This window comes from Chironomus tepperi, unplaced genomic scaffold (genome assembly GCF_022539635.2).
Source record: "Chironomus tepperi strain 1889 unplaced genomic scaffold, CSIRO-AGI_Ctep_v1 contig_172, whole genome shotgun sequence".
Classification (NCBI taxonomy): Eukaryota; Metazoa; Arthropoda; class Insecta; order Diptera; family Chironomidae; genus Chironomus; species Chironomus tepperi.
Window position 1 is genome coordinate 658793 of NW_027226294.1, and position 25698 is coordinate 684490.

General features: G+C 31.4%; 3 protein-coding genes across 8 annotated transcripts; 1 reads left to right on the forward strand and 2 right to left on the reverse strand.

The window, feature by feature from the left end:
- Positions 1-10: 10 nt before the first annotated feature.
- Positions 11-3043, reverse strand: akirin. Its single transcript, XM_070638285.1, has 5 exons — positions 2900-3043; positions 1926-2131; positions 1664-1863; positions 1441-1597; positions 11-1373 (listed from the first exon to the last, which is right to left on the reverse strand). Exons 2-5 carry the CDS (start codon positions 2110-2112, stop codon positions 1363-1365), a joined length of 555 nt encoding a protein of 184 aa, XP_070494386.1. The 5' UTR covers positions 2113-2131; positions 2900-3043; the 3' UTR covers positions 11-1362.
- Positions 3044-4540: 1497 nt separating this feature from the next.
- Argk1 (Arginine kinase 1) lies at positions 4541-14038 on the forward strand. Of its 4 annotated transcripts, none has more exons than XM_070638342.1 (6): positions 4541-4599; positions 12324-12598; positions 12659-12812; positions 12884-13119; positions 13186-13334; positions 13400-14038. In XM_070638342.1, the coding sequence occupies exons 1-6, from the start codon at positions 4556-4558 to the stop codon at positions 13667-13669; spliced, it is 1128 nt and encodes a 375-aa protein (XP_070494443.1). In that variant the 5' UTR covers positions 4541-4555; the 3' UTR covers positions 13670-14038. The 4 variants fall into 4 exon arrangements, with proteins under 4 accessions (XP_070494443.1, XP_070494444.1, XP_070494442.1 ...); XM_070638343.1 differs by lacking the exon at positions 4541-4599 and adding an exon at positions 5196-5339; XM_070638341.1 differs by lacking the exon at positions 4541-4599 and adding an exon at positions 10543-10604.
- A 239-nt stretch (positions 14039-14277) lies between these two features.
- Bap170 (Brahma associated protein 170kD) lies at positions 14278-20676 on the reverse strand. 3 transcript variants are annotated; one of them, XM_070638337.1, is made up of 11 exons: positions 20414-20676; positions 18130-20185; positions 17824-18072; positions 16910-17432; positions 16582-16815; positions 16483-16527; positions 15156-16395; positions 14973-15099; positions 14710-14916; positions 14545-14642; positions 14278-14480 (listed from the first exon to the last, which is right to left on the reverse strand). In XM_070638337.1, the coding sequence occupies exons 1-11, from the start codon at positions 20545-20547 to the stop codon at positions 14354-14356; spliced, it is 5040 nt and encodes a 1679-aa protein (XP_070494438.1). In that variant the 5' UTR covers positions 20548-20676; the 3' UTR covers positions 14278-14353. The 3 variants fall into 3 exon arrangements, with proteins under 3 accessions (XP_070494438.1, XP_070494439.1, XP_070494437.1); XM_070638338.1 differs by having other exon boundaries at positions 16483-16815; positions 17932-18072; XM_070638336.1 differs by having other exon boundaries at positions 16483-16815.
- Between the last annotated feature and the right edge of the window lie 5022 nt (positions 20677-25698).

Sequence of the window (25698 nt, forward strand, 5' to 3'; positions counted from 1 at the left end):
CACGAACAAGTTTTAGTTAATCTTAAGTTTTTACTTTATTTAGCAATTGAATGTTTTTCTTAAAAAAATGTCTCATTACTTGCTCATATCGCGCGCAAAAAAATTAATCGTAAATCATGCGAGATCAGTTACAAAAAAACTTTTCCACATCATAATCATCAACTCCTTATCTATCATAATTAACCATTTCTAATGAAAAGTATTTAAAAATCTCGCCAGAAAAGCCTAACATTCCCTTTTATGTTTTGTGTATTTTTTTTTATCTTCATATAAAAATTATCGCATTTTTCAATGTTTTTCTTCACGTCTTAGCACTTAATAGTTAAAGATTTACAAAAAGGACCTTAAATTTAATTGTTTTTTTTTTTTCATAATCAATTGTGATTCAATTTTGGTTTATGATGGGAAAAAAATCATTAGTTTTTTTTTATGAATTTTGTCTGACATAACTTTATGCTTCCTATCATTTTGGGAAAACATAAGTTATTTATATATGAGTAGTATTTTTCTTTATGGTATTCTAGTAATATTAATTAAAATATGTAGCAACTCCAGTATTTTTTATATTCTTTAAATTTATCAGTTTATGTATTGATTAATGTTATTATTCTTCTTTCTGTGATTATAATGAATCAATTTGATAGGCACAAACTACTAGTTCATATTTTTTTTGATGATTACTATAAAAGTATCTTTATATGTTCATTAAAAAGGATAATAATTAAGATTTTTTTTTTTCGAAAGTGTTACTAGTTGATATTCATTATTCCTCCATGTTCCACATTATTTTTCGTATAAGAATCATTGAAATGTTTAATATATTTAATTTGATTCCTAATATACTATGGATAAAACAGTTAGTACTCCTTACTTTAGTACAAGCAGTTGTCAATAACTGTTGACAACTATAACTCTTAACGTTCAAAAGTTTTATCCATAGATATTAAGTTTGAATATTCCAAAATGATAGTTTTAAGCCTTGTTCATCATAAACACATATTTTTCACTTGCTTTCAACTTCCTTAAACATAAATGTCCAAAAAGAATCATGAACTTCTTATATCTCTTTATAAAATTGTATAAAAGTTTCTTTATGTTACGAGATAAAGAAGATAAAGAATATTTTTTTTGTTTTATATGAATCTTATAGAAAAATCTAACAAATTAAAATATAAAAATCAGAAAATATGATTTTAAATCTAAGATTAATTGCGCAAAAAAATTGTTTGATGTAAACAAAAAAAAAAATAAAATAAAGAAATCATATTAATATGACACACATGTCTTCGATATAGTTAATCCGTTCCTTCCACACACTTCACTCCAACAAATGTGATGATTTTGAGAAAAGAAAAACGATGATTAGGAGAGATCTGTGAAAAATTCATTAGCATAAATAAGATTACATTTCTTTAGAAAGTGAAATTAAATAGAACTTACAGCTTGGAGCAGCTTCATAGCGACGTTGTATCTGATCATAAGTAAACTTGACAAACGCATCGTATTGTTCTGCTAATTTATTGTTTAACACTGCATCGTATTGTTCACGAAGCTTTTCCTCCCTTTCTTTCAACATGCGCTCACAGATCATTTGTACCTGTTTATGTCCAAAATTCACACCATTAATCTGATGTCATTAAAAATTATAATAGTACTAGCATACCTGCTTAAATGTGAATAAAGCCATATCTGGATTCTTAATAGCAGTTGGTGGTGTGTCAGGACGTCGCGGACTTTCTGCTCCCATTTCACTTCCAGATGTATCTGAGTCTTGCATTGATTCATGAACTGAGTTATTGAATGATAACTGTTTTCTACGATGTAATCTGCGAATTTCCTCACGAATATTCTCAGCCATTTTTTCTAAAACGAAGAGGACATAATTAAACCATTGCACTTTGCAGGTGATGTTAGTGAAATCTTACCTGGAGTTAATTTTGGAGCTAAGGATGACGCTTCAAGAAATGGAGAGACTGTGGATGATTCGGCAACCTTTGTCGATGTCGATGGAGATGATGGATTAGCTCCAAATGGAAGACAGCGCCTTCTTTTTGCTGGACGCTGATTTAGTGCTTCCCAATCCAAAGAACGTTTTAAAGTTGCACATGCCATAATGAAGGTGAAGAGTGATCTAAAAATGAAAAATCAATAAAAATTTGTACAATCAATTTAAGCTCTTGGCATCAAGACTTGAATCTTTCTACTTTTTACTTGCAAGAGAGACTATATCAGTTGATTTTTCAATTGTTTGTTGTTATTTTTGACATGAACACATAATTTTTGCTTCACACACAAATACATTGTAGTGCTTTTTAAAAAAGTTTAATTACAGTAAAAGCCTGAAAAGTTCTATTATTCTGCATTTTATGCTACATCAATGAATTTCATGAAAATTGTTAATGAATTCAAGATAATGATCTATGCAAATTTTTTTTCTTTCCATTTTATTTTAAAAACCGTTTTTACTGTATTCAGGCTGTCTATCTTGCATTTTTCACTAAGACTGCTCAACTTTTCGTGACAACTGAGCACTGGATGTTTCAGTTAGAACTTTTAATGTCCAGATAAAGAGTTTATCAAAAATGTCTCAGACTTTTTTTATAGACAGATTATGAATAAAAAGTCAGTTAAATCTAATCACGCGAAATTCAACGGTATGTCTTAATATTATAATAAATTTTCTGATCTTTCATAATTTTTTAATAATGTCCAAAAATTAGTTGAATAGAACACAGACTTTCTAAATTGAACGAAATATTTTCAGAAAATTTCAATTTGCGATTTTTAAAATGGTTTAAAAAGTGAAAAATGTTCATGGAAATTCAAAGAATGACAAAGGAATTTTAAATTCAATATTTTCCGATTTATCGTTGATTTTCCGTTTTAATCTTATACTCACCTTAATTTTAGACAGTTTCTTTACTTAATTAATTATTTTCTTTACAGGAAAACTATATTATTAAGTGAAATTTAAAGAATTAATTTTTGACAAAAATCCAGTGCAACTTGCTTTTTAGCACGTTCTAATATGTGAAAAAATGTTTTAGCATGTCCGCCTGTCCAAAACATAAACGTGCCAAAAAATCTTTTTTATTGAATGGAAAATCTCTTTGCTTACTTGATTTTCTATTTGAAGAAATTCTTAAAATAATTTAAAACAATAAGGCATAGGATAAAAGAGTTTAAAGGAGTAAAAAAAGGTGTGGGAAATGCGTTTTATAATCTAAAAAATCATACATTATTACTTGTTTTAGCATGATTTTTGCAGTAAAACAGTAGGCATTTGTAAGGTTTTCAAATTGTGCATGAACTTCATTCCAGTATTTTCAAGCTTAATATAACATTGTCATTGAATTAAATTGTGAGGAATTAATAATAATTGTTAAGGTGAGTAGTTTAATTCATTAAAATTCTGAGAAAACAAAAAAAGCCGGCTATAAATTGCAAAATTAACATGACAAAACTTGATAATTAACCCTAAAAAAGCAATTGTCATAATTTTCTTGAAAGGATAAATTTAATGCATTAATTTTTCATAAAATCTAACTCGATTAATAATATTTTTATAAAATCATTAAAAGACATAGAGTAATCTACTAATTCTTGCATAAATATACTATAATTTATCACAGAAACTTGTTGATATTGTTGGACTTTAACACACATCCAGAAAAGTTTTTTTTTGCGAAAAGATAAATTCGTGAAAAAATCGATTGCTGATAAACGGTCTTTAAGTACAATACACAATTTCGGCAAGATTATCATTCACAAGTGTCAGGTAAGTGAATTCACATTATTTTCAAGTCGCACAATATCATTGCATAATTTTTGGCTAAAGCTCGCAAATCTTTCTAGCATAACAACAGAATTATTCTTATATTAGTTTATAACACACACACACATACCTAAATCATAATCCAGAAAAGAATTATATTTATTTACCTATATTTCTTTCATTACGCAATCGATTTCAATGGTTACAGTTGCATGAATTTTTAAGGAAGCATAATTAATGATAGGAGCATGTCGCTTGAAAAAAATCATAACATGTACGTAGTATGCTTTTTCATAAATCTTTAATTTTAATTGATTTCATAATAGAATCGATTCCAATTGACATAGAAAAAAAGAATAATTGAAATGAATTGAATGAGTAAATTGATGATTTGGAAGTGAATATGAATGAATGTATATCAAATTTATTGAATGTGTTAATATCTTCATTTTATTATTATTCAGATCGTATAGTTTAGAGCTTTTAAAAGCTTGCTTATATTACCAAAGCTTGATTTATATAATTGCATGTGCATTCCTCATCCATTTTATTACCCACCTATATAATTATAATTTCCTTGTCTTTATACTGCAATTTATGAATTATCTTCTCAATAAACTTTTGAATTATCTTCTTAAATATTATCATTCAAATAAAATACTTAACATTATGTTTGATATTATTTAATTACTTTGTGTAATTATTAATGCAGAAGTAAACTTTACTTAATATCAAATTCTGTATATTGTATAGGTTCTCTTTCGTCAACATCCTAGAAAAATGTTCGGTTTATGGTATACTTCTCTACTCATTAAAGAAATTTGGTGAGTGCAGTATTTTAATATATATTTTTTTATTGCATAAGTTTTCGCTATTTTTCATCTTAAAAATCCCGTGACAAATCTAAAGCTGTTTTCCTCACTTCGTCTTCGAGAAATTATTATTTGAGTGGCATGTGTGAAAGTTAAGAAATGATAATTTGACCATACGTCATTAAACAGTTGTTGATGCCTAATTGTTATTTTTATCATATTCATTAAGTACTGTTAGTGCCAAACGACGAAAGGAAAAATTGTTATTTGTATGCGAAAAAGGGAAAAGAAAATCTTTCTCGGGTCAGAAAGTAAGAAAAAGATCGATCGAATTTTCTGTTGTGTATGAATGTATTGTTAATGATTGACAATTATTGATAAATAATTTATTGCATTTTATCATAAACCTTTACTGACAGGTTTTCATTATTTTATCCATAATCAGCTCCAAAATATTCCTTTCCTAAAATGAGAAATATTGAGGAAGAGAAAAAAATTGGCTAGCACAAAAGCAGTTATCGCTTGAAATAAAACGTATGTACAATATATCGAGAGTCTCTCTCACATATACATACTTTTTGTTAGTGCTTTTGGTTCTCCGTTTCTTCTTTACACACATATACAGGCGAAAATCATTTTTTTGAATCATTTCCACAATATAAAAGGCACCGTTCTCGAGCAATTCTGTTTCAAAAACAGTTTGTGAAAAGTCACATTCGGTTGATACTCTCTTTAAGTGCAAATTTACTAAGGTGAGAAACAGATACCTCAAGAATATTAACTGATCAGTAAAGAGAATTAAAAGTATATTGTGATATTTTATAATTTATTCTGTGAGAATTTTGATAAAAATTTGAAAATAATTTTCCCAGTTTTTCTCATTTACCGGTTACGTAAGTTGATGTGTGGTATTCCTGAATAAATTTTCTCCATCGATCGATAAATATTATGATAAACTAGAACGAAAGTCAATCAAATGGATAATGTAATTAAGAGAAGGGTATAGCACATTATCAAATCACATAATACAAATAATCGATTAATATGTGCTTGAAGGTCGGTTCTAAATATTTACATAGAACAGAAAAATTATTGATTTTTATATGAACTTGAAAAATAGGGAACAGAAATAACCACAAGTACCGGAAAGTTAAGCATTTCTTTTTTTTCCTGCTATTACAATCTACCTTTTGTGCTGTATTTCGCGATGTACAAAAAAGAGTCAAAGAACTTTTTGCAATATTCTCAATTTGTGAGTCAGACTATTGTTGGGATTAAAATTTATTTTTTATTTTTTCGGGAATAAGTCTCTTATGCAATTGTGGTAGTAGGAATTTAAAATATATATATTTTTAAACACGTGTTATGATATTTCATAATATTTTATTTTATTCTCCAATTTGGCAAAAGTTTATCAGTGATATATTTTATTTTTAATGCATTTAAAAAGAAGCATTATTATGTGGTCCTCAACTATTTTAAGAGAGGCTCGTGTCTCACTCCACGAAGGTCACTTATTCAATTTATCTTAATTAATCAATATATTTCTATGTTATCACAATTTTTCCATAAAGATTATGTAATTTTGAGAATTTTCAATTGCGCTCACGTGAGAAATACATTAATGCGCTTTCGTATAGATGACGTACTATATAAATTGTAATTGCTTCTTTATCACTTGTGCAAAAATGATTAAACTTCATTACATCTATGAGTGTACTTGTAAAAAAAGAATACCCACATCAACTGAATAGAGCCATAATGTACACATCTACATTGTCTTTTATAAATGTATACGATCAAATGACAGACAATTGAATATTTCCGTTGATTCTGTACTTTAAATAAAAGTAATGTGAATATGTACATGAAGTGATTAATGCATAAAGTAGCTAGACATGATTCATTTGAAATTGTTCGCCACAACTAATTGAGAAATAAAATATAAAATTACACAAATATTCATATCTTAACAAAAATAACCGGCACAAAAAGCCGGTACAATCATCATGATCATCAGCGCACACACCGTTAACTTTGTGAATGTTTATTACAATTACAGCATATATATAGAAAATATCTATACAGCACACATATAGAACAAATAAATACAATTAAGAATCAGAAATATATAGTTGAGTATATATGTTGAAACAAGCCTCTGCTGTAATTGATGTTAATTGGATATGCACGTCTATTGTGTAAAATAAAATAATGAAAACGAGAGGCTTTTTATATTTAATCTGAAATACAAATAAAACAAAGCCCTGGTAAAGAATTTTTAAAAATAAGTTAGAGATCCGAAAAAAGAAGGCAGAACGCTTGTTTCTGAAAATGATCTTTTTTTTGCTAATTGATATAATTTCGATGATTTATTATTGCGAATTTGTTGGTGATAATTTTTTCAATCCCATTTCCATTTTCATATTATGATCAATCATGATCAGTCAGGCAGAATACTTTTGATTTTTTAATGGGTTGTACGCTTTATATAATGGTTTTTTTTCTGGAAAAATCATACACAAATTGACTTTTTCATAAGCTAGTCACCAAGTCTCTCATTTTTCACTGATTAAGTAGAGGACAGTAAGTCTAAAGAATTATGTTCAAATTGCTAAATGTAGTGAAAATGCTTGAAAATGGAGTTTTATTCATATCATCATTGTGATTTATGGGAAAATTAATAATCTGTCAGTACAGCGTCTTTTTCCCTCTAAAGATTGCATAATATATTTTTTGCTTCTAGAATGTTGTGTCAGTTATGTCTATAATAGTATTTCAAACCTTTTTTATCGCGATACATTCAGAATTCAGACAATTTAAAAGCATTTTACAGTACAATTTGTTCTGTGATTTTCACAAAGATTGAGAACTACTGATCCATACCCTCATAAATTGCGAAACTAATTGAAACGAGAAATGCATTTGAAGACTTAAATTGAAAAAAATTATCTATTAATGATGCCTACAGCCTGCATCTGTTTTGACTTGCAAATTGCATGAACACTGCTTGATATAAAGATTATAATAAAGCAGCAGAATGCAATTAACAATAAAATTTCATATTTTTTTATACTAAAGTAGAGGAAGACATGAAGACATTCCTTTGATTTAAAACACAAGAAAAAATTATCCCCAATGTAATAACTTTTTTTATTTTTAAACTCGCTCAGTCTCATCATCCGGGGAAGAAGCTTCATAAACAGCTAGAAAAAAAGAAAGAAAAAACACATTTTTTGAATGATTAAAAGTGTTTTTATGAAATAAACAAAAAAATCTTCATAATATAGAGGAAGAACTAGCCGGCACATACAGCTTCACTACAATTTTCCCCATCAACGCTCAGTCAACTTGAATTATCTCGAATTTTTCTTTTTTTCCCACTCGAGCTTCTTTTGTGAAATAAATCTAATGAAATAATTTTACGACAAATAATATTTAAGTCGAGACTACCTTCCCGTCTCAAAAGATATTTTTCTCGCCATTGAGTAATTAAAATGTGAAATTAAAAAAGGCTGTAAAGTATGAAAGCTACTCGTGTTCTGTAATTGAGTTATGAAAATTGCAGTCTTTATTTAATATGTTTTAAACATATTTCAACAGGGCAATGATCATGATTGGCAGTAAAAAGTACTCTTTTATTATTTATTTCATGCCAATACAGTTAGGAAAAGAAGCTGTGAACGACCGTTCGAAAGATTTGAATAAGCGTATGCCAATTTTTCTTGCGAAACTGCCTTTTTGTAATAAAAATCGTCTAAATAGAAAAATGTAAGAAGAGAAAAGATTTTGTTCCTCTTGATCTTGAAAATGTGAAAAATGAACGACTTTGACGTTGGCATCATTCGAGGTTTTTTATCTCTCTAGCGTCATTACTTCTACTGTAAATTGACTAAATATTGTGCAACTTCCTTAGTTGACAGATTATTAGTTTGCCAAAAAAATAAATCTCATTAAATCACCTGCCAAACTTCATATGTTTTGTGATGATTGAAAAGTTGACTGACATAGCAGCTACAGCTTCTAGTTCTTCAATTTCACTTCTATTTTTAGACAATTCTTCATCTTTCAATTCGTTATGCATAAATAATTATAAAAGTGAATGCACTCTAAATGATCAAGATGAAACGACATGAGCTGAATGTATCTCTTGGATGGATGTACTACAAAGTTATCTGTTTCTATATTTATACGCACCCGTGTGATATTTTTTTGATCACATGAACATATTTCTTGTGTTTTTAATTCTTTCTTTTTTCGAATAACAAAACTTATTTATTTAATTTAACGAAAAGTTAGTAAAGGAAGCATTCACGTCTGTTTTGATTTGGTAGCAGACAATACTGCTAGTAATTTTCATGTTATTTAACACGAAACTGAATTAACATGAAGGCATTTCCCACGATACACGAAGAAGTTTGTAGAACGGAAATTTAATTTAATTTTGGGAACTCTGAAAAGATTTTGACTGCCAAATGACGTCCACAGCTGTGCTTCATGTTAAAATCATAAGATCCTTGTTTATGACGGAATATGCAAATAGTCCTTTTTATTATTCAACAGTTTATTATTGCATAAACTCCTTTCACATAATTCACGAAGCAATAAAAGTTTGACAATTATCTTCTTCTATCTTAATAGTATAGACAAAAATACTTCCTTATACCTTGTTTACAAATTGCATGTCAACAAACAATTTCTTGGATGGAAATCAAAGAAAAGAAAAGAAATTCATTTTATTGCTCTACATTACCATGTCATTCGATCATTGTACGAGATAGTAGGGAAGAAATGATTGTTGTTGAAATCAAAGCTTATAAACAAAGCTTATGTTCGTTCGGGTATCAATTCGTCAATTACTACGCAGGATCAAGAAGAAAAAGGAAGTAAAATTGCTTCTGACGTTCGTTTATTTTTTCCAATATTACATCCACAAGTATCTTGTCCTTTACCACCATAACTGTCGTCGTTCGTATATTGTGATGAAAAAAAAATAAAGAGGAAATTGGAAAGAAGGAGATGGAAGATATCCAGATGAGGAGATGGCATTGTATTGGTGTTGAAAATTTATTACCGTTATAGTCTCAAAAACAAACAAACGAGAGAGAGAAAGGAAGAGAATAAAAAAAAATCCGAAGAGGGTGCAAAATACTTAACATTATGTTATTGTTGTTGTTGGGGTAACATAGTCTATGTTTTATGTCCTTTTTCTGTGCGCTTCGCTTCGTCATCCATATGAATGTATGTGGATGTGTATCATTTATGTGTGTATGAAATCCGGGTGAACGCTTCAAAAAAAATTATACGCTACTGTTCGGATTTTTTTGGCTTTCCCTTTGTCAGTTTGTCGCTTTGATTCGAATTTTAAAGATCCTTTTCAACGTCCCTCTAAGATTCCCGCCGCCGGAGTCAAGCATAATATTAAATTTATTAAACAATCTTTTTGTACATTTACTACGCGCAAGATACATCCTAACAATTATTTTTACATTTGAAAGGAATTAAAGGAATTGAAAAAATAGTGAAAAAAAATTCTACACGATAGAAAAATTTGAGATTATTCGCCATTGCAAAACCGGGGAAGTTTCACAAAAAAAAAAGAAAATTTTTTTTAGAGATAAAGGAAGAAAGTTGAGATTTACGTACTTTTTAAGTGTTCAACGACAAAGAAAAAAATTGTGATTTAATAATTAAAGAACCAAAGAACATTTTCCAGGAAGATTTTGATAAATTTAGTGCGGTTTAGTGATTTTTAGAGAGAGACTCCGGAGCTCAGGAACAAAAAAATAAAATAAATTCTTAGGAATCTTCAAATGTATAGCATTGAAACTTAAGCGCACAAAACAGTAGAAAAGGATAAGAAGAAATTTAAGGTGTAGAATTTCGGCCATCGAAAAATAAGAAACTAGACACAAAGAATTTTTCATTAACTTAAAATTATCATAAATTTTCAATTATTGAATCGAAAAAATGGGTGGATGTACTTCGAAAGACAAAACGGTCGCCGAAAATGAAGGGTGTGTAAAGTATATATATATACATATTTTTTTTCTCTTTTTCTATGTCCCCCTCTCCTCCCTCGTTTACATCCTTTCCACACAAATTTCTACAACCTTCTTTTGATATTAAAAAGCTTTTTTTTTTTCTTCTTCCTGATGACAAAGGAGTGGGTAACGGATGAATTTTCTGCTTCTGTGCCGTTGTTGGAGAGATTCTCACTTTAGTTGTGTGTTATTTTTGAGCGAAAATGAGAGAAAAATCTTGTCGGTCGGTGTTTTTTTCCATGAAAGAAGCATTGAACGCATGATTATATTGTTCCTCCAAAAAAGAATAATAATCACCAATGCTTCACTTCTAATCTGCTTGTATACAATGACTCGATTGTGTGCAAAAAAGTTGAAATATTGTTTTTTGAGGACTTGCTTGTCATTCGGTTGTAAAGGACCACTGTGTGAAAAAGGCAGCTTCTAAGTTAGACTCAGAAGCATTTGCTTTTCATAATAACAAGCAGTTTTAATACAGTCCAGTGAGATGGAATGAAAGAATATAAGAAGTTCTGTTGAATATATCCATAAAAATGTAGTTTGAACTACTAGAATTGTGCAATAGCATGTAAATTGCTAAGGTGATAGCAAATCCAGCTCAGAATGCAAAATGACTAATTTTGTACTTACATGACATGAAGCACACCATGCAAAATTCCATAGTTATCGACTTTGAGCTATGTATGGATAAAATGTCCATAAAAAATGAGTCAGATAATGACAATTATCACAAAAATCCTAGCCTACGTGAGCGACTTCATATAAAGTGTTGACGAAAAAATTGTACACATTGTGTATGAAAAGTGTGAGATAAGAGATTCAGTCCATCAGAATCACAGTCGAGGATATTTACGATATTTGTGTATTGCAATAAATTTCCTCGCTACTTTCTATTGCATAACAGAGAAGGCATACATTGTTGTTGTTGCTTTTTGAGAAAAAATGGAAGGGTATATAAAGAAGAACTTTAATTTATTTCTGTCATACTAAGAGCTGAGTTGGCATATTTATAAAGTTTATAATATTGCTAGTGACTGTCTTTATTTTGATGTTTTTCTTTCTTTTAAAGTAAATATTGACACAAGTTGCACACGCGAAAAAATGAATTTCTTGGTCTCTTTTTGTTGCCAACTGATAAAAATGGCAATTCTTTTATTATATTTCCATCGATGCGAGAGTTAGTTGTTTTCAATTAAGTACAGACTTTTTTTTCCCATCGGATAATATTTCAATGTCACAAACACAACGATCGATTGATGTTGATAAGTCGATCGAATGTTGGCAAAACATCCATACACGTAAGCAGATGGAAGTAAAAAAAACTTTCAAAAGTCTGTAACTTTATGGAGTGTTGAAACTTTTCATTGGCATTGTTGTCGGTCTGTAATATTAGAAGTTAGTTATTTTTTTAATTTGGCACGTCTCCATTATGCGGAGGCTGAGGTGGTCAGCAATCTCAGCTGTTATTTTTCGTTTTATAATATGTTCTATTTTTATAAATTTTGTACTTTTTTTCATTCCAATTGATTACTTCATTAGGTTTGTTCTGTTTTTAATTTTTCGCACAGCTTTCCGAGTAAACAAAGTGAAAGTTTTGTGCTGAATAAAAAATATTCTCTTTACTGTCATGCTTCGTGCACTCTCTGGGAAGATTAAATGTATTAATATAAATTTTTGTGTTATTTTTTATAGGAACAAATCCGATATGGTTGATGCTGCAGTACTTGAAAAATTAGAAGCCGGCTTCGCTAAGCTCCAAGCTTCTGACTCAAAGTCATTACTCAAGAAGTACTTGACCAAGGAAGTCTTTGATGCTCTTAAGAACAAGAAGACACCAACCTTCGGATCAACATTGCTCGATGTCATCCAATCTGGATATGAAAATCACGATTCAGGAGTCGGAATTTACGCCCCAGATGCTGAAGCCTATACCACATTCGCTGACTTGTTCGACCCAATCATTGAAGGTAAAATTAAATAATATGATCATGTGATTAAGTTACTAATTGACATTATGACTAATTTAGACTACCATGGTGGATTCAAGAAGACCGACAAGCACCCAGCAAAGGACTTCGGTGATGTCAGCGTTTTCGGTGATTTGGATCCAACTGGTGAATTTGTAGTATCAACACGTGTCCGTTGCGGTCGCTCAATGGAAGGATATCCATTCAACCCATGGTAAATATTTACTTATGATAAACCTTAATTGTTCCTTATCTTTATGAACCACTTTTATTATCTCTTTACAGTTTGACAGAAGCCCAATACAAGGAAATGGAACAAAAGGTTTCAACCACATTGGCTGGCTTAGAAGGAGAGTTGAAGGGCAAATTCTACCCATTGACTGGAATGGAAAAATCAGTCCAACAACAACTCATTGATGATCATTTCTTGTTCAAAGAAGGTGACCGTTTCTTACAAGCTGCCAACGCTTGCCGCTTCTGGCCATCAGGAAGAGGAATCTACCACAATGATGCCAAGACTTGTAAGTTCATTGCACTGACGTTATTTTTGATGATTTTTAAACTTATGTTATGACTTCCTTTTACAGTCCTCATCTGGTGCAATGAAGAAGATCACTTACGTATCATCTCCATGCAAATGGGTGGCAATCTTGGTGAAGTTTTCCGTCGCTTGACAACAGCCGTTAATGACATCGAAAAACGTATTCCATTCAGCCACAATGACCGCTTGGGATTCGTAAGTTTCTTATTTCATATCACATGACATGTTATGACTAAATTGCATACATTCTTATTCTATAGCTTACATTCTGCCCAACCAACTTGGGAACAACAATCCGTGCATCAGTACACATTAAGGTTCCAAAATTGGCTGCCAACAAGGCTCGTCTCGAAGAAGTTGCTTCCAAATACAACTTGCAAGTTAGAGGAACACGTGGTGAACACACAGAAGCTGAAGGTGGCATTTATGATATTTCAAATAAGAGACGTATGGGCTTGACTGAATTCCAAGCTGTTAAGGAAATGTACGATGGCATCACTGAAATCATCAAGATTGAAAAATCATTGTAAAGAGTGTGTAGCTAATAACAACAATTCTCAAAACTTCATTACACTTCGTACACACTACTTACTATAATTATTAACATCTCATGTCTCGTCAGCATTTGTGGCGATCAAAATTTCATCAGTGATCTTTAAATTCTTGTTTAATTTAAATTATTGATAAAAAACAATTGAATTGAAAAGTAATATGGTCCTTTTTCTCTTCATCTCAGTATCAAGTTTTGATGTGATGATCACAAAATGCTAAAATGAATTGTTTAAACCTTTTGTGAAAAAAAAGAAACAAACTTACACACAAATACACACACATTGAAACACATACACACAAACAAGAAGTTAATTAAAATAAAAAACCATAAATTTTAAGTTTAAAAATTTTCGACTTCTTTATTGATTAATTAAACTAGATTAATTTTTTACAGCACATAAATCTTTTCAGGGAAAATCAAATCAGTTCCTTTGATAGCATCAAGTACTTGAGATAACAATTTACGCAAAAACACTATCTTTTAAGTGAAAAGATTGATTTTAAGGGCGATCAAGTTGAAAATTAAGCGTGTTAAGAGCACACGCCTACTTTTCTGATAGTTACGATGATCTACAAAACCTTAACATCATTTTTGATTAATTAATTAATTTTATTTCTTAGTCATATTGTTTAAAACTACAATAGTCATTTGAATTAAATTCTTAAGGCCTAGCAAAGGGTGAAATTTCCGTCCTCGTGCATTCATAAAGAACCTGTGCAATCACACGATTCGATTCCAAGTTACTAAGGGCAATTTGTGACAAATGAGATTCATGATAACGCAATGCTCTAAAATGAGATAAATTTGCTGTTTGAGAAATTTGAGTTTTAAAAGATAAGAATTCCTGTGTACCTTTTTGCCGTGCTACTGTAAGTTGCTAGATTTCTTAGAATCAATGCTGCTGTTAAACGAATACTTTTTGTGACTGTTCCTTCTGTCTCATCTTGGAGCTGTAATTGTAAAATTATAAATTGAAAACAAATTCATATGAAGCACATATAAGGTATGCAGACTTACAGAAACGTCTTTTAAATGAATAAAATCAATCGAATGTCTCTTGATTGCCTGCATAGCAGCAACACCAGCATTTTGAATGTTTGTAGGTCCATTTGCAAGATTCGATTGATTATCATTTGGTAATTGTGCGTTGGGTTGTCGATATAAAGTCACTGGATAAGGTTGTTTGGGAGTAGTTGGCTGCTGTCCACTTTCTAAGTTGGCAATCTATAAATGAAGAATTTTATAGGATATATCTAAAACTTAATGAATTCATTACTTACTCTCTTTTGAGCGGCTAATTTAAATGCATCTGCTGTACAATGACGATCAAGGATATGCGTCATTAATGAGAACCGCTTTCTTGGAAGGTTGTCACACAAGCTATTTCCACCTCCCCATTGACAGTACCTTAAATGATATTTTTAATTAATTTATAGCTTTATATTTATATATGTATGACTTACAAATCTGGATTTGAATCCAGTGATGGACAATGAACACTGCATGCATGTAAATACACTTCATTTGCAGAATTGAACTTCTTCTTTGGACATCCACGCCAGTCACAAATGTAAAGCCAACTGGGTTCAACATCTTCATCCTTAACTTTGATAGACGTATCCATTGATGGTATTATTTTTATCGTATATTGCTGAGCATTAGCTCCGACGAGTTGTGATTGTGGAACTGGAATTTGAATAGAAATTGTCTGCTTATTTTGATTTGGTGACGGTGATGAAGATCCTGAAGATGACGGTGTCTTATCCTTTTGTGTTTCAGACGTTTCTTCCATTTTTATCATTGCTCCTTGTTGTGACTCATTACTATCTGTATTTTCAACCTTAATTTGAGATGATTCCTGTTGATTAACAGCGGATGTAAAGCTTTCTGCATGTTCATCTTTCTTGATCTCAATATTTTCTTTTTGTTGGATTGCAGGTGGATTCGGTTCAATTTTTTGAACAATTTTTGAAGTAGCCATAACATTAGATTGTGATTGAATTTGGACAGTTTGTGTTACTGGATTTTGTTGACTTGATTGCTGGATTTGTATTTGTTTATTTGCTTGCTGGATATGAATTTGTTGATTTGATCCTTGTTGCATATGAATTTGTTGAGTAGCTGCTTGAATCTGTAATTGTTGAGACTGTTGGACTTGCTGTTGAGTTGGTGTCATTACTTGAGAAATTTGAGTACTTCCAATTTGGAATTTCTGACCCTTTTGTACGATAATGTTTTGTCCTTGAGCAATAGCTTGTAATGTTTGCTGAGAGGTTCCAGCTGATGTTGTATGCTGGACAATTTTTGTTGGTGTTTGTTGCATAATTTTAGTTCCTCCTTGAGCAGTTCCATCAACATTTGTGATTACAATTTTACGCCCTTGTGTATTTGTAGCCGTATTTTGAATTATTGTATTAGCAGTTGATTGTTGAGGAAGTGTTTGAATTATTGGCTGACCAATAACTTGCCTTTGGACAGGAGATGAATAGATAACTTGTTGTCCACTTGGTGTCATTATAATCTTCTGTTGTTGACCAGGTTGGACTTGAATTTGTTGTCCTTGTGGCTGTTGAAGAATTATAATTGTCTTGCCTTGTGCTCCAGTTTGTCCAGGAGTTTGTGCTAGCAATACCGTTTGAGGCATTTGTGGCTGTGACATTGGCTGTTGAGCAACGACATACGTTTGTCCCTGTTGATTAGTCGCTGAAATTGTAAAAATTTAATCAATAAAAAAGAAATTTTTAAGTTATCATGCATAGCATGTCCATAAACTATTAAACAAATAATTACCTAATATATATTGCGTTGGAGCAGGTTGTTGAATAATTGTAGGAGCTGGAATTCCTTGTATTGCGTTATTCTGTAGTATTATTGGAACAGTTTGTATACCTGAATCGGTTTTTATTGTAGCTGTCGTTTGATGTGTGTTATTTGGCGATAAGATAACTTGATTATTCGGTCCCATGATAATTTGGCGTTGGACTTGTGTCGTACCGATTATCTGATTAGCTTGTGGCTTCATTTCAATTATTTTCTTCTCAATTATTTTTGCCGGAACTGATTTTTCTATTTCGTCCAATTCATCTTCATCTTCATCTTCTAGTATTGATCCTGCTAATTTTGCTAAAATATAAAATATAGTTCGATATTCATTGTCAAGCTTATTTTTAAGGCATGATTAGGAAGCAATACTAATATGTATGATCACCAAACTTACCATATAAATCAGCGGCTTTGGGAGATGGAGAAACAATTTGTTCTGGACGTTGAGTTTCAATGTCTTGTTTTTTTGTTGGAACATCAGATTCCGTTTCTGCCTTTCTTTTAATTGTTGTACCTCCAAAAACATGAGGTGGTTCTGTTCCTTTTTTATCAAGCAAATCAACAAGCATCTTATTTGCTGTCAACTTTTGAGATACAAGAACTTTCTCTTGGCTGTTTGGATTGATAGAAATTGTCTGAACAATTGTTGGTGCCTTATTACTTTGAGTGCTTAAAGGAGCCAACGGCGGTGGATCATTAGTGGTTACAACTACTGGTTTATTCTCATTAGCTATGACATTATTAGTTGGCAAAGGACCAGGTTTTATTATAGTCGATGGACCAATTTTCATGACATTTTGTTGCTGATTAGCCACGACCATTTTCGGTGGCTGATTTGTTTGATTAGCAATTGCTGATGAATTCAATTGTTCTGTCAAAAGCTTTTGTTTTTGCGTTATTTGTTGTCTCTGTGCAACCTAGAATTTATAAATATACATGTTAATATTATTGATCATACAAAAAAAGGTATAAGGATATGTGGTTATTAAATGATTAAAGGATAAGTTGTATAACACACGCGCATTAACATAAAACATAAAAATGTTACTAAAAATAAATCACTACAAAAATGTTCTTGAACTTTGATTAATATAAATAATTTTGAGGAATATTTTAGTATCAATAACTACAGTAAAAAATTGAGGTTTAGTCGTTAATTCATAAGCTATTCAATCAAAACAAGAAGTTCTCCTTCATGGAAAACAAAAATAGTTCACTCACGATTTGAATCGATAATTGAAGTCTTTAGAGACAATCAAAAATTTAAAGTATTTTTAATATTTTAGTAAGGATTAGTATGAATGTTACCTGATGCAAACTATTGACATTCGTTGAATTCACACTAGTTGAAGACATGCTCATTGTAGTAGTAGTACAAATTGCGGTTGAGTTAGTCTCATTGTTAGGAGTTGTTACCTTATTAGCTAATAAACTTTTTATTAAGGATGTTGATGTTCCTCCAGAAGTTGCCATAGATGCACTTGTAGTAGTAATTGGACTTTGGGATGGCTGTGCAGCCTGACTTGTTGACAAAGCCTGTTGTAACAACGATTGTCCCTAAAAGATAAATATTAATTAATCATAAAATTTAGACTTAACATTTTAGTGACTTACGGCTGATGTAGTTGCTGCCACTGACTTGTTGCCGCTCAATTGAGCTACTAAGTATGAATCTTCTGTTTTAACTTCTTGCTTCACTGTAGGCGATGAGTTTGCTGGATGAATAATAATAGTTTCAGGCTTTTGAGCGTCGTTGGATATTTGCGGCAAAGTCATTGCTCGAGGCTTGATTCCACAATAATATTGAGGTATCTTTTCGGGATCAGTTGAATTTCCAGGATTCGGTCCGACAGTTCCACCAAATATTGAACGTACACAACGTGGGAAATGCACTTGTGATATAACTCCTTTCCGTCCAATTTTCGTGCATGCATTTAAATACATCCTGTACATGTCATGCTCCTCAATTTTCACCATTAAGCTTGGCGACAATTCAAAATTATTTCTAATCCATGCAAGCGCAAATTGTTCATTCTCCTGCAACATTTGTGCTTGTTTTTGTTTCATTAATACATCCGCTTTATTTGGGAATTCTCCTTGTGAATCAGATTGATGTACTTGTGGCTGCATTTGTTGTGGTTGAACAAATTTCGTAGGTGATTGATAAACAGATCTTTGCTGATCCGGTATATTTCCTTTTTGAATAATTACATTTTGTGGCATCATATGTTGTGGACGTGCTGGTGGATAAAACACTTGTCTTGTCGGAACAGTCTCAACTACTTTCATCTGTATGCAAGAATCTGGACCTAATGATTGAGCTTCAAGTGTAATCATTGAGACTAAGGTTTCAATCATTCCGTGAAAATCAACAATTGAATTACATGCTTTTTCTCCAAGAGACGTTAATGAATACACACATTCAAGTGCATAAACCAAGAGCATCATGTCTGGAACAAGCAAATACGTACAAACTTGATCATAATTCTCTTTCTTTAAATGTTTCAAGAGGAATTCTTCATTATCTTCTTTAGCACAAAGTTTACTTAAGATCTCCATCGCACCAACAATAGTTCCTCTATCTCTTCCTTCAATTTCGTCACAAATCAAACCAAACAAATGACGAGATGTCAAGTCCGAAAATGGATCTTTTAATGTAATTTCCTGTGCAATATTTCCAAGAACATCTAACGCCATCATATGAAGATTATTCCATCGACAATTTGCAAGCATAACAAGAAATCGCAGAAGAGTTTTGTCATTTGCCAATAAAGGTCCATTTTCTTCAAAGAAACTTAAATTTCTGATAATTGTTGTGACTTGATGAACTCTCTGACCCATATATTCTTGCGTGCCTAATCCTCTGCCCAATGCTAAGAAACTAAATTCCTCGACATCCTTTGATGGTGCTTCATGTGTTCCATAAACTATTTGATTCATATCATCTTGAGATCTGATTTCTTCATTACTCAATGTATCTTCGTAAGCAAGATAAAATAAATCAGGTTTATGGCTGAGTAAATCTTTCCAGAATTTCTCTTGTGAATGTCCTCGAACGGTAGAGTAAAATTCATGAAACATTTCTCTCAAATTAAAATGTTCATAGCATCCTGCATGAGCGAGTAAATTGCCAATTAAACGTGGACATCTTCCTAATCTCAAGGTCTGTTTACATTCATTACTCATTAAAGTCAAAACATTGATGGCAAAATCCTGTTCATTCGGTAGAGGCGAAAGAAGTGCCATAGATAATTTATCATATTCTGATGATTGATATAAATTTGTTGATAGCTTATTTGTTTCTCTTATTGAATTAGATATATTATGATGATTATAATTGTAGGATTGTGGAATCGAATGAAGTGTTCTTGCGGACCATCTTTTATGTCGATTTTCCTCTTCGTCTTCATCAATCCTTTCTTTTTCCTCTCCAAGAAAATTATATCGTTCATATTTATCAAAATATCTGATGTAGATATGCTTTAATGCTAATTCAGAGTTGACACATTTTTCAGGAAATCCAATTTCCTTTTCTATATCACCCCATTCATTTTTTGAGTTTATTTTCATCCATCCTCCTCTACTGATGACAAGATCATATAGCTTGTATAGATCAATTTCTGATAATTTGCCATTTCCGGCTAATCGAGGAAATTTCACGATCGGCGTTCTAAAATCATAATAACAAAATTATTTCAATGTAAAATATCATAATTTTTATGCAAAAACTGCTGTATTGTATTAATTTCCAGTAAACAACATAGAATTTTTGTTGTTGCATCTTGCAATTGGATCTAATGGATGCTTTGTTAAAAAATGAAAATTCAATCGAAATAGATCCAAAATCTAACTTTAACTGTCACTAATAAGCTTAATAAGCAGTTGTTGTGATACTTACCCTCTTGATTCATGAAATTTAAGTAAATCTTTGTAAAATTGTTCTGGCGTAAGCGACAAAATACTGTTTTTGTTTTTTCTTGTCTGCCTTGATCTAGTCTCCTCTTCCTTCACTACAGGCGATTCCATCGACATGTTTGTCACTTAATTAATATAATTAAAATGTAAAACACTCTTTACAATATGTATTTTTAGTTAAATTATTTAAAAATGCCAATCTTAATTTATTTTTAGGGAAACATCTAGTTCAGAGCCCCGCTTAACTGTTTGAATTTTTTTTGGCGGTTGATGATTTGAAATTTTTACGACCGTTAAAGTTAGTTTGGAGAATAATTTTAAAATAGCCAAATTAAATTATATGCAACGGAACTAAATTAACACACAATTAGGATGATTAATATTTCAATGGAAAATAAATGTTATTATTGATATTAAAAAAATTAAATATTCTCAAATGAGATGAACAGCAGATTGCATTTTTTGTATGTTATGAGATAAGTTCTTCAATGAAAATAATTAAGTTACTTGAATTAACAATAAATTTAATGTACTTGTTCAACTTGTTTAACAAATAAATCATAATATTTTTAGATAATGTTCGGATGCAGGTATTTCAAGTTTCATGCATTTCTCAGGTTAGATAAAAAGTTTCCTTAGATTTATTAAAAAGATCAGATAGAATCAGATAGTTTACAAGTAACGATGTCTAATCAAAAGAATCAAAAGCTATTCAGAACATTGAGATGCAGTTCTGAGCTAGGGCGATTCGTGGCTAATAATTGTTTAACTTGCGCCAGACCGCTGTATTCAATAGACCTACAGTTTAAAGTGGGATCAGAACCACATCTTTGATGACATTATTGCCTATAGCCTACAAAAGAAGGCTCCCTAACAGCCATAGAGCATACTCTGAATATATTCACTTTTGTCAGCATGCTACTTTGTATGAAAAAAGCATGCTTTTAGTATGTGAGCATGCTCTTTATTTGTTTGGTAAAAAGAACTAGTGAAAACTTTCTCTTGTCCAGTCTCAAACCCATCATCGCAGGTCCTGTATTGCAATAATAAGATACCGAAGTACTAAACCATTCCACCACTTGTCCGCCTTCAATCTACTTCGACTCCTCAGTATTTATATGTCTTTAATATGCCGGCATGCAAAGTATGTCACATAGCAAATAAGAATCTAAATTACAAAGCATATGTAGGCTTTCATTAAATTTATTGTCTCACAAGATTGTTTTGATAAAGCAAAAGTTTCCATCACCTGCGTGTGTGTGAGGAGAGACGCTAATAAAAAGAATTAGCCAAAGAAGCTTCTGATTCTCGTTTTAGCAACACATCCGTGTTTTCATCTTGTTTTTTTTTTATTTTTGTACTCAATTCATCTCCTGTATAGCGTATAAGAAAATTGTGATACAAAGAATGAGAGAGCAAAATGTATAATAATAAATTATTATACCTTAGATGGGAGTGAGAAATAACGATTCCAGAGAAAAACATGCTTTTAGCTAAAAATAGCATTCGCAAATTTATTTTTATAGTATCCTCATATAGTATGGCAGTAAAATAAAAGAAGCGACGAAAATTAAGAAAAAAAAAAATAACCAAATAAGAAACGACGTCGTCGTCTCCAGAATGTGCCTTTACGCCAATGAATGATTTATGAATTGATCACATTTTAAAATTGAGCAAGAATATTCAAAAATGCTAAAAAGTGTTTATTGTTATTGTGTTGATGACTCCGTCTCCGATGTCGGCGGCGCCAATTCATTTTACTCGACGAATATTTCGCGGAATTATCACATTTCAATGATATGCTAGAATTGAAGAAGATTACAGCAAGAAGCACGGCGGTCGAAATTAATCTTGTCTATTAAAGAAACAAATATAATGGCCATGGAGGGAATTCTTGGTGGATATAACAAGAATGTCATTCCGTCTATTTATTTTTTTTTGTCTTTTTTGGCGCGTCACTATGAATTATTATCCTCATTTGATGTTGCTTTTGGTTGGTATTTTTATTTCTTGTCATCCCGAGCGACGCGACACAATTGAAGAAAGCTCAGACACGGAACTTTTCAGGTTCCGCCAAACCCTGTCTTACTCCTCAAACTCCCAGAAACCTTTTTTATTAATAACATATGGAAGCTGCCTCCTTGTGACATCCATTACTTATTTACTTACCTTCAGTATGTTCTTATGTGGAGCTTATGTTAGAACAAAACGCTATTTAACTTATGTTGCTTGTTGTTGTATATGTTGGTCGGTTGTAAACCTTACCCTTCTGATTGTCTGATTGTGGTGCTGCCACCCTTCAGACGAGATGGTTTGGATAGTCTTTCACTTTATCGTTAAACGTGCTTATCACGGCGCATAGCTCGGATGTCAACGGATTATTAAGCGGTATCAGAGGATACCACGAGGTATGCACTGTCAAGGTTGGAAATTGGTTAGATTTCGGCTTCCCCAGTCCCCCCAATCCCACGTGTGGCAACCATATCGCTGCCTGTTTACCACCAAATAGTCAACCAGAATTGTTGTATCAAGCATGTCTTTGGACTTGATTCTTGGTATACAACCGAATGGAAGCCGCCTAAATTTTGCACCATATGGATGTCACAAGAAGGCGGCTTTTATTTGTTGTTAATAACAGAGATTTGGAGAAGCCTTCTTCATTTGTGTCGCTCGGCATTCATTCTTTCTTGTGTTTGATCATTTAAAGTAGAAATGACAATCCCTTACTCTAGATTCTAGTATGATCTTGTATTTTCCAATTTTTGTTTAAAATTTTTGAGGCTTGTTTTTCTCCGCAAATTCTTTTTATTTCGTCTCAATCAATTTATTTCATGACATTTTGTTGTTGATCTTTATTTTTATATCATTTGAGTAAATATGAAGGAAAGAGAGAAGATATGATATTGGAATCGTAAAAACAAAATCAGTTCTTGAATTTTTTTTACGACGCAAATATTCGAGTCGATGTTTTTGATATTTCCCAGTCATCCTTAAAAATATTTACAATGCTAATATCAATAATACTTACCTCCTTTAAATGACTCATTTCGTAAATGCATATTTTATAATGACTCTTTTCATATTGGGAAGATGCACTGAACGATAGGTCATGGAGACATTTTTCAAGTTTACATTTTGAAGGTAAACGAGAGTCACAGCAATAACTTCATACTTATTTAAAATTTTATTAAAATAGGTAAATGCACATAAAAATAAATTGCATTTTTCTTTCATGCTTTTTTCAATCAAATCGAGTCATCTTCAATGAATTTTTAGACTATATATTCACAGTTCGACAGACTTTGCAGGAAATCACTTGACTGAACATGAAAGGCCACCAGCCACTCCAAATATTTTATTATTATTTGTGAAATGCGCCTTTAAAATTTCATTGTAATCATCACCTTGTAACCTATGTTAATAGCTTCAAACAACAATTATACATGTAGCATAAATCAAAATACTTCAAACGCAATTGAATTAAATTTCCATGCAAATTATCAAGCTTCTCTTAAAACATTGAAGCCTCTTGAAATTAATGCAATTCGTTAGAGGTGCTAAATCCTTGTTTCAACGCATTGCTTCAAGTGGTGACAGAGAAATTTAAACAGATTGTGCCTGCAATTTGGTTTGAATATATCCATAAGCAGTTAAGTGCTTGGATAACGCTGTTCATAATCGTATGTGACCCAAATTTGTTCTTAATCATAAGTTTAGATACTTCATCTCCTAAAATTACGAGATCCAGTGAAAATTGAAACTGTGGAAAAAGTTAGATTAAGGAATGGGTCAGGAACTTCAAGAAAATTCGTAGATTACCTATTGATTTGCATATTGATAGAACGGAACTGAAGAAGATACTAATGGGTTGCTCGGGAATCTGGTCAGATTCCTCAATAATAATTTTTTTTATTTACCTCGAGGAGCTCAATGCGGTGAACCGGATTTTTCGCCCTAAAAATGGATGGAAATCAGCAATCATGGTGACATCAGGACAACTTCATGTCTTACAATTTATACGGATTGACATCATTTACCGATAATTCCAAAAATTTTTGAGTTGAAAATCCCAAAGTTCACTTAAATTTCGTTTCAAAAATCAAAAGATTATTAGTTACACTTTTGCTTTCATTAACCATCACAATGCACATAAAAGCTCTAAAGTTCAAGAACAAGAACTTAATTTAATAATACTTAACATTTAAACGCTAAATTAAATTTTTCATGTCAGTAATTTTTAAATTGATAAAATTTAATTTATGTCGCTTTGGTTGACAAACTTTCGTTTGACGTGATGAGATATAAAGAAGAACAATTATTCATAGTTCATGACTTTCAAATTTTTTGATATTTTTTAAAAATTTCTTCTTAAAGACCGGTCTTTATGGCGCCATTAAGATTATATAGACAACGGTGACAAATTTAGTCGGGAATAACAAGTATGACGTATTCAGGAATGAATTAACTCAAGTGGGAAATCACAGAGTTGTGACCGAGATTAAAGACCTAGTTCGATCAAGTCTTCTGTAGGAAATAACTTTGTTATTTGTCATACAAGTTTTGTGTATTTCCTAATGAATTTCTAATCAATTGATAAAGCATAAATGAAGGACGCCGCCTGTATAAGTATGCTAATAGAGTGATTTTAGAAGTGTCTACTTAAAATTTTTGATTTACTTTTTTTGACGGAAATATTGCCTATAAATTGTGAATTAATGCAAATGAATCTTTTAATCTCTCAATTGTTCCATGGTTTGAATAACAAAGATGATTAATGCTTCATTTACCTGCTGTGCTGCAATACTGAAAAGGCTTCAAATAATAAAATTACATACTGCGCGTACATCACGTGCTTAGATCCACATAAATACTTTTCATCTCATAAAATATCATCTGATGACTCAGTGTGATGTCATTATTTACTCTATAGAGTTCCTTGACACTTCAATTCATACCAAATTCTTTAGCTTATTCTCAGATAATGTTATTTATGATCATAGTCGACGATGACTTAATTGAGTAAGTAGGTAGAATAAAGTATACTAAATGTCGGTAATTTGCACATTTTTAGAAGATTTTTTCATTCCAATATTCGATTCCATGGATGATGAGTAATAACTTAAAAATTTTATTTTTCGTAAACATCCATACGTAAGAAAAAAAATCGAACTTGTTATTGAACAAAAGAAGATCAAGAGATGTGTTAAAAAATAGGAAGAATCGATTTGTCAAGAGGGATTTTAAAGAGGAAGCATAAAGTCAAAATGT